The sequence below is a fragment of the Benincasa hispida genome, chromosome 12 (assembly GCF_009727055.1).
Source record: "Benincasa hispida cultivar B227 chromosome 12, ASM972705v1, whole genome shotgun sequence".
Taxonomy (NCBI): Eukaryota; Viridiplantae; Streptophyta; class Magnoliopsida; order Cucurbitales; family Cucurbitaceae; genus Benincasa; species Benincasa hispida.
The window spans coordinates 80723476-80733382 of NC_052360.1; the positions used below are offsets into that span (position 1 = coordinate 80723476).

At 31.6% G+C, this 9907-nt stretch overlaps 1 protein-coding gene across 1 annotated transcript; it reads left to right on the forward strand.

Moving 5' to 3' along the window:
- The first annotated feature begins 2370 nt into the window (after window positions 1–2370).
- LOC120092657 (vestitone reductase-like) lies at window positions 2371–7746 on the forward strand. The gene is made up of 4 exons (XM_039050804.1): window positions 2371–2629; window positions 3999–4523; window positions 5174–5369; window positions 7329–7746. The coding sequence occupies exons 1-4, from the start codon at window positions 2506–2508 to the stop codon at window positions 7468–7470; spliced, it is 987 nt and encodes a 328-aa protein (XP_038906732.1). The 5' UTR covers window positions 2371–2505; the 3' UTR covers window positions 7471–7746.
- The last annotated feature ends 2161 nt before the right edge of the window (window positions 7747–9907 follow it).

The following is a 9907-nucleotide window of genomic DNA, read 5'->3' on the forward strand; positions in this document are numbered from 1 at the left end:
ATATAACTCAATTATTTTAGACCTATGTTATTGACTCAAGAGGTTATCTGTTTGTGATAAAGGGAACTAACTCAATCACATTTGAGAACTCCCCCTATTCAAGACGAATCCTCACAACAATACTAAACTTAATCCAATCCCTAATAACTACTTGATGAGCAACCCGAATGAAAGTTAAACATATTTGGCTTAGAAAATTGATAAAAAAAACCAAGAAGAAATGAGAATTTGATCTAACTTTAAGGGGTGTTTTGTTTCGAGGGTTGAGCTTGGGATAGGTCAGGCATTCTAAGCCCAACCCTTGTTCGGGACAAGAATTTAGTAAGCCAAAGATTTCCTATACTTTTTCCCATGGGTTTGAATAGTAAACACTATTCAAATCCATGGTTACATTTTTTAAAAGTTTTAATTTAGGAAATTTGCCAGCCAACTTCCAGACACTATCTTCGACGATCGCTGCCAGTCAACTTCGGCCATCACCTCCAACGACCACTGCCAGCTACCTCCAATCGCCACTTTCGATGATCCTGCTGGCGAACTTCTGACCACCGATTCTGGTCAAAATTCGGCTATTGTAGCGTAATTTCGATCGCCACCCTCGACGACTGCTGCCGGCCAACTCCAACGACCACCGCCAACCACCTCCGACAACCCTGTCGATGAACTTTCGACCACCGACTTTGACCAGATTTCGGCCCCCACCAACCAACTTTGGAAAACATCAATAAAAACACTTTTAATATATAACAAACTAAAATACTTCTAAGGAAGAGTTTTCAAACACATTGTGTTTTTATTTTAAGATTTTTTTTAAATCAAGAATATTTAAATTGAAATGAATTTTTGAAAAATAATTTTTGCTCATTTAAAATAGCCCCTAGTTTAATTGCAAATAATACTTTTAAAATACATGTTCTCTTTCTTTTTAATTATTATTATATTATATAATCTTTTTCAATTCTTTCTCTTCCAACGACAACAACGACGACGACGACGACGACAACAACAACAATGATGACGACGATGAAGACGACGACGACAACAACAACAACAACAACAACAACAACGATGACAACAACAACAACAACAACGACGACAACAACAACAACGACGACGACGACGACTTCAACAACAACAACAACGACAACGACGACTTCAACAACAACAACAACAACAACAACAACAACGACGACGACGACGACGAAGATGACGACGACGACTTCAACAACAACAACAACGACGACGAAGACGACGACGACGACGACAACTACAATATACAACGACTTCAATATACAACATTTTATTTCAAAACCTAGTAAAATCAAAATATCAAATTATTAAAACAATAAATTAAATAAAATTATAATTTTAGTCAAATATCTATTTCAAAATTCAAGAAAACAAATATTCTTCTAAAGATCATTTTAAACTTAAATATATTAAAATAATTAAGATGACGAATTTTAACTAATCTAAAATCCAACCATTGATTAAATATAAGAAAATACTATAAACATGCATTTTATTCGTAGGCTTTCTAAGCTTGCACTTCAAACACAAGTTTCTTAAACTCAGACTTCCAAAACTTACACTCTAAACACAATTTTCTTAAACTAAATCTCAGGCTTAAACATTCCCAAACTTAGCATTCCAAACATGCGCACCAAATGTCCTCTAAAATTTCAAATTTTCCACATCTAATTAATCAAACTAAATTGAAAGTTGTCAAACATAACATCTAAATACAAGACTACAAAGAAAGATAAAAACTCGAGAGGTTAAACTGGATGATAATTTTCATTCAAATTCTAATTCCACCTCGAAGGACAAAAACACATAGGTATTGTATTAATTGAAAAAATACTTTGAGATAATATAACCTTTTATCTATATTGTCTAAATTCAGTTCACCCTTGAAATTCATACATGTAGCTTCAATAAATATATACCTGAAATAAATAGGTACATAGAATATTAAATACAGATTCATAGCAACTCTTGAATGAAGGGGTGATGCATAAAAAGTTGTCCCACATCCCCAACAATAATAGAAATGTTTGGTAAAAGCTTAAACGAAAAGTGAAGTATAGGAACAAACAATACTAAAAATGTAATATGGAGAAAGAAAGACGTAATGATTAATGTGTAGAACTTTCCATCGGTAAAAGGCTAATTCTATCAAAAATAGATTATAAACCACCAAAATTTCTAAAAAAACAAACACCCATATATAAAAATTGTCATTTTCATAAAAACCTGGTTTCCAAAATACCATTGTCTGGCCGTCTTATCCTTTTCGCTTGGACTGTCAAAGGCCATAGCCATTGTCTTTTACAGCAAATTTTTGTCATCGTCGAAAGCAACGAAGTATCTTTCATTTCATTTTGATTTAACCATTAGCCCTCTTTCCCAGATCGAAATGGGTGTTTCTTTTTTCAATATAAACAATTGGGTGGGATTCCGTCATATACAAAACGTTTCTACAGAGAGCAGAAATCGAGAGATATGGAAAGTGGGGCGAAGGGTAAAGTTTGTGTAACTGGAGGCACTGGATTCATAGCTTCATGGTTGATCAAGAGGCTTCTTGAAAATGGCTACTCTGTTACTACCACTGTTAGAGCCGACCCAGGTAAAAATAAATAAATAAATAAATAAACCCCTTTCCTCATTCCATTTTTAGTCTCTGTTTTGCTTTCTTAGATTTGCATGGCTGAGGTCACATTATCTTCTTGGATGTTTTGGCTTTCTGATGCTGGTTGTTTGCTATTGATGATAATTTCTTTGAACTGTTGGATTGTAAAGGATAAAATCATTTGGTATGAGTGTTTTGAATCTCAGAAACGGGCTATGGATTGAGATTTCTTTTCCTATTCTGTACTTGAGAGTCATTTGAATATTATTTGGGCCTCTTTTGTTTTGGTTCTTGCTGCTATGGATTCTTTTTCTATACTTCATTTCACTTCTTCGACTTCTTTTGAGGTTTGCATGCTTGGTGTTTGGGGAAAGTACCGTGAGAGTTGATCACCTGGATGCTATTTAAGCACAGTGGCTTTGACTCTTTGATTACTACATAAAAACAGCTCTAATATTAAACTAATAGGTTATAGTATATTTAATTTCTTATACATATACTTCAACCCATCTTCACTTGTGGGTTTAATAATACTGACGAGGAAACGATGTCATGGGAGTTGGAACACAAAACTATTTTTATTAAACTATCACTAAGTTCAAGTGGATAGGTTAGTGTAATATGGAACAATACATGGGTGCAGTAGGTTGCATCTAACTTCTATACTCCCCTTTCTATACATACACAAAATTTATATTTTTAAATATTTTTTAAAAAAAGAATTTAACATGTGTCAGTTTTTCTATATTATATCCTTGCCATAGTAGACTAAATGTTAATATTTCATTTGTACTTTCTGCTTTTAAATAATTGGGCTAATTTATAATTGTCATGAGTTGTTCTAGGGGTAAATAAAGAGTATGTGTTCAATAAAGGGCTAAGAGAGAATAAGTTCAACCCATGACGGTCACCTTAGGATTTAATATCCTATAAGTCTACTTGACACTCAAATATGTATGGTTAGGTGGGTTGTCTTGTGAGATTAGTTGAGGTGCGCGTAAGCTGGTCCTGACACTCATGGATATTCAAAAAAAAAAGAAAAAGAAAAAAGACAAAAATGGGCTAATTTACCTCGTAAACTTAATTGGTTACTTCCAATTACGTAAATCAATAGTTCAAACGACACTCAATAGGTTTTTGGAATTCATTAAGGATTTTAGGAGGTATATCCAACTATAAATGAAATTATCACTGAACAAAGTATGAATTTGTAAACAAGCCACCAAAAATAAATCGTTCTCGAATAGATTAATAGGTATAAGCTCATGCAATACTTGTTAATATGTTTACATTTTTATTACTGAATAGATCAATCGTGGAACTTGGCTTTCCTCATCAAAATTTGCTTACATTTTAATTTACACAGAGAAGAGAAAAGACTACAGTTTCTTGACAAATCTACCCAGTGCATCAGAAAAACTGCAAATATACCATGCTGATCTCAACGACCCAAACAGTTTTGCTCCTGCCATTGCGGGTTGCATTGGAGTCTTTCATCTTGCTACCCCCATTGATGTGCATGACAAAGAACCTGTGGAATTGTTAACGAGAAGAACGATTGAAGGTACAATGGGGATCCTTAAACTTTGTCTAGATTCAAAAACGGTAAGGCGAGTTGTATACACTTCCAGTGCAGCCACCATGCAGTTTAGTCACCACAGTGTAGACTTCTTGGATGAAAGTTGTTGGAGTGACATTGGATACATCAATAGTATTGCACCATACGGAAGATCATACCCGATTTCCAAGACGTTAACTGAGAAAGCAGTTCTTGAGTTCTCTCAGCAATATGGATTGGAAGTTGTCACTGTCCTTCCAACTTATGTCGTCGGTTCCTTCATTTGTCCAAAAATTCCCGGCTCTGTTCATGTGACAATGTCTCTGATATTAGGTATTTGTTTGTTTTCACCTTTAAAGTATCTTATGCTCGTTGAATGCATCTTCCACTTTGCTTATAGACTTATGTTTTTGTATAGTGCACATCGTTAATACCAATGGTTTAAAGTTGTTATGTTATAACATGGCCATTTGATTGATTTGATTCGGTTGGCATGATGTAACATATAGTTGAATATGTTAATGAACATGCAATTTCATGTCATTATTTTGTGGATGGTATTGATGATAAGGATTAAATAGAAATGTAATTCAAACTTGGATAAATAGAAATGTAATTCAAACTTGGTTTGAAATTTTTAAACTTTAGAGACTATGTAGAGTTATAGACTTAATTGTCAAGATTATAAGAGTCAAATTTGTAAGCTAGCCCAAATTTTAATCCATAGGAAACACTAAATTTGAATCATAGGAAACAATTTCTATCTTTATTTGCTTGGGATAGCTCTCTCATCTCAGTTGACTGCAATGATCTATACAACTCCATGAAATTATTGGCTACTCTAAGGTTGTTTGGATTGACTTTTTATGTGCTTAAACATGAGAAGAGCACTCTAGCTTCATTTACAGATGGTTGAAAATTAGTAAATTACACTTTGATTGTGACTTAGTTCCAAGTTGATCTTAAACATGAATCTTGTGCAGGTAATGAAGCAGAGTATGGATTGATCTTAAAATCAAACATGGTGCATGTAGATGATGTGGCAAGAGCACATATATTTCTATTTGAACATCCAAATGCAAATGGGAGATATGTTTGCTCTTCCCACATAATCACTTTGGAAGAATTGGCCAACTTCCTTTCTGCCAAGTACCCAGAATTTCAGATACCATCTCCTGAGTGAGTTCCACTGCATATTTAAGTGTCCCATTATCATTGCAAAATCTTTTCTCTAAAACCCCGTTTTATAAACTTTTTTTTTTAATTTATTTATTTATTATTTTTAATTTAAGTCTATTTCATCCACATTTCTTACAATGATTTGCATATTTTTAAGTATAATGGTTGAATTATTAGTCAAATTCCAAAAACAAAAATAACTTTTTGAAAGTTACTCTTTTTAGTTCTCAAATTTTGGTTTAGTTTTTTAAATCATTGGTAAAAAATAGATAACAAATGAAGAAATTGGAAGTAAAAGTAATATCCATAGACTTAATTTTCAAAAACAAAAACAAAAAACAAAATGGTTACCAAACGGGACCTAAGTTATATGACAAATATAGTTTCCATTTGATAATCATTTGGTCTTTGAAAAGTAAGCTTGTAAATATTATTTTTACCTATCGATTTGTTTCTTTGTTTTATTTATTTTTTTTCTAGTTCTCAAAATCCATTTTGAAAATTAAAAAAAGTAATTCTTAAAAACTTGTTTTTATTTTTGTAATTTGGCTACGCGTTTAAATTTTTATTTAGAAAAGATGAAAACTATGGTAAGGAAATTGTGAGAAAACTAGAGATGTCCATTTAACCCGCTTGAACAGGGTGAGAAATTCTTAATTAGATGGGGAATGAGGGAAGGGATGTGGAGAATTTTTTTTCTATTGACTGAACGGGGATGGGGATTATATTCCCTGTCCCAACCCTAACCCAAAACACCCTGATTAAATAAATAAATAAATATATAAAGTTAAGATTATAACATGTTAGTAATCGTTCAATTTTAATTTTTAAAATTTATGAAAATTAAACATTTTGATTATAACATTTGTCATTTAGGAGTGAGAAATTTACCTATTTAATTAGAATTTTTCCATAATAGTAATTTGAGTTAATTATTTTATCTTATTTTTAAAAATCAAACGGAGAAAAATTCCTCACGGGGAACTCGAACTACACGAATTCTTCATAGGTGGAGATGTCCATGGGATGGGGAAGCCCTCTTCATCTCCGTCCCCACCCTCTATTCTATTCTTTGTTCCTGCCAATTTTTGGAATGGGGTAAGGATTCCCTACGAGAATTTTTTTTTCGTCATCATTTTTTTTAACAATTTTTTAATTTCAATTAAATATATATTTTTAACAATTCCTTAAACATATTCAATATAACTTTCATTAAGTAAAATATTATCAATTTTGGTAATAAAAATAATAATATGCATTCAATTTAAAAAGATATAATTAAAATGCTAAATTCTCATAATTTTTATAAATTAAAATTTAACAATTAGAACATTCGATATTAAATATTATATCTAAGGAATTAAAGTAATAAGGTTTAAACTTAAAGAATTAAAACCTTTATAATTATCCTAACAAAATCTACAATATTAATACTAGTATTAATAGGTTTATATATATTATAAATTTATAATTTATATACAAAAGTTGGGGTGGGAATGGGTCGGGGTTGGAGAATATGTTCTTTGTCCCCAACTCCGAATTGCAAACGGGAAAAAAATTCTCCACTCTCTTTCCCGGTCCTATGGATTTTTTGGACATCTCTACTCTTGGGTAATTTCTGCTCCGATCTTCACAAGGAATGGTTATAAAACATGCCTTTTAACTGTTGGATTTTGATTGTGGTGTCTATTTATTCATTTTTGAATCTAATTCTATGTTGGCCTTTCTTGCTAAACAATTATATGATATGGTTATGGGTTAAATATTGATTGAACTGGACATGACTTGATAGGCAGAAGATAAAAGAAAGTTGATACCTAGTCAAAATAATGTGGCTTTGTACAATATGCTCATATTTTGAATTGAAACCAAGTATAGAATCTCTTTTATAGACTTCTGTTTAGATGTTAACTATATTTTTATCATTTATTTGTCGGGACACAATTGGTTTGACTGCAGGTCTTTGAAAGATGTCAAAGGCTACGTATTCACTGATGTCTCATCAAAGAAGCTTTTGGATGCTGGTTTTCAATACAAGTATAGTATCGAAGAAATGTTTGATGGAGCAATCCAAAGCTGCAAAGAGAAGGGTTATCTTTAGCTCATGTTTTTGTGTTGATAAATATATAAAAGTAAACGTTGAAATGATATTAATAAATGCTTTTGATTGCAAAGTTTGATGTTGTTAGTTTCTCTAGGCTTTGGACCATACAAAATCTGTATGTTACAATTATCTTTCTCAAGGAAGTAGTACCTGTTTCTGTTTTGCATAGTCTCTTATCTTCTGGAAACATGTATATTTGAATAGTTTTTGGCTTCTGTAGCATGCAACTGTTGTGTACTTTGCAGTTAGTTTTAGGGAAATACTTGGCTGCTTCATGCGTTGTATCTATATCTATATGTGCAGCTGTTAAATAAAAAAACTGTCATGCAACAGTTTTTATTTTTTTTTTCTAAAAAATAAAATTTTCATTTTTTGTCTTTTTTGTGTGAAGGAAGGGGAGAATGAAGTTAGGTGTAGTTTAGGTTATCCCTAATCATTTCTCTTAATTTTATAAAGGTCATCTGTGTTTTAGGCATGAAGAGGCTGTACCTAATCATCTCTTAATTTTATAAGGGTCTTTCGTGTTTTCCACTCTTAGGATTATGTTTATTGTGTTGAATTAATTAGGGGACTTTTTAGACCTAATTTTTTTGTTTGTTTATCTTAATATTTAAAATACACCCATTTTTATTAAATTTTGTGGGGATCAAAATTTTAGAGTGGTTTTTGCCGTTTTTCTAAAAATACTATCATTATGATGAAGGAACTGTGAGGTCCACTATGGGAGCAAGGAGATCGTTCCCAATTTTCCAAATCACAAAATTAAAATATAGAGAACATAAATTATGCATATCTCAGAGAATATTTTAGAACATGCTTTACAAGGATGAATTAAGATGAAGTAGTTATCATATAATGAGAGAAAATAGGGGAGGGAGTTACAACTTCTTCCTTAATTAAATTTAAATAATTTAATAAACAAAATTTAATATATATATGATAATCAACTTATCATATAATATATATTAAACTATATATTAAATCGAATATAACACATAACTTATAGTTTTATATTATATCAAATACAATATAATCTATAGTTTGAATTCTCTCAATCATTCATGGTATTTAATATAAATCAACTTTATATTAAATTTAACTATATGAATCTAATCCATGTAATTAGCATTTGAATCATATTCAAATATTTATTTCTTCTCATAATAATGTATCAAATATATTATATTAATTATATCACATATAATTAATTAAAATTTATATAATATATAATCAATCCCTTAATTAATTTGAACAATTCAAATTAATCCAAAATTAATTCTCAATAATACCAGTTGAGCTACAGAGGGGACCTTATGGACTTGTAGATTGAAGCTCCAATGATATTTGAATAATCAATTAAACTATTCAACATTCATTAACTGCCAGTCACTCCACTAAAGACTGACAACTACACTCTTCGTACTATAAATATATTTTTATGTCTATTAGATATAACTAGTCAACAACATGATGACCTTCCACAAATTGCTCGTAATTACAGTTGGACCAAAATTACTGTTTTGCCCCTATAGTTACATTTAACTTCTTAAGCACCACTAATTCCTCTAATCAATAATAAGTCATAGTCCAACTATAACCAAACCCCTCTCGAGCCAAAAGAGGGTGTGACGCCATATTGTTCAAGTCTCGGGATCAACCTTTAAGGGAACAATCTATCTATTTACCTTGACATTAGGGAATGAGTGAATTCCGTCTTGTGTAGCTGTGTTCTTAGCTCCCCAATCAGACAAATTTCCAAAATGGTAGATTTATTGAGTCGACGATCTGGCCATCTCACCCATACAAATAAAAGGATTGCCTCCATAGGCAGGAGTTTGCAACTCATTCAGGATTCAGATCATGTCACCTATGGTTATCTTGGTGAAATGTAGGTATCTACTATTAATGACGTTATATAATGAGACTAATCATTTCGTGGTTCGGTTTAATACAAACCCCTCTGTATAGAACAACCCTGCTCACATATCTTTACATGAATGATCGAGATCAGATCATTTGTAGCACTTTACAACAATTGTAACAACTACAAAGCGGGTCATATAGACTATAGACTATTTAGGTTATCACTTAAACATGATCCATCTATATGTTTCTACATATATGTTTAAGCTATAGAAGATAACTTCGGATGTTAATTTATTTGTTTTGTGGGTTAATGCTACTAAATTTCAAATAACATACCTTGGATTTTATTAAATAAATAAATCGTTTGTACATTACAATTTCAAACTACAAGACCCATGAGATTTAGGGTATCAACCCCAACACGTGACTCATATAAGTCTATGTAGCTCTAATTTGTTCAGGATCACACATTGGAAAAATTAAGAGACCTTACTATGTTTATGATTTCAGGAAGCTACTTCTTTCATTATCAATTGGTGTTGAAATAAAACCCCTAAATGAAATCTAA

Bases quoted from the DNA above. Each gene is read 5' to 3' on its own strand.
- LOC120092657 (XM_039050804.1), top strand. From the start codon at position 2,506: ATGGAAAGTGGGGCGAAGGGTAAAGTTTGTGTAACTGGAGGCACTGGA. The intron at 2,630-3,998 runs GTAAAAATAAAT...TAATTTACACAG, and splicing joins CACTGTTAGAGCCGACCCAG to AGAAGAGAAAAGACTACAGT. The intron at 4,524-5,173 runs GTATTTGTTTGT...AATCTTGTGCAG, and splicing joins GACAATGTCTCTGATATTAG to GTAATGAAGCAGAGTATGGA.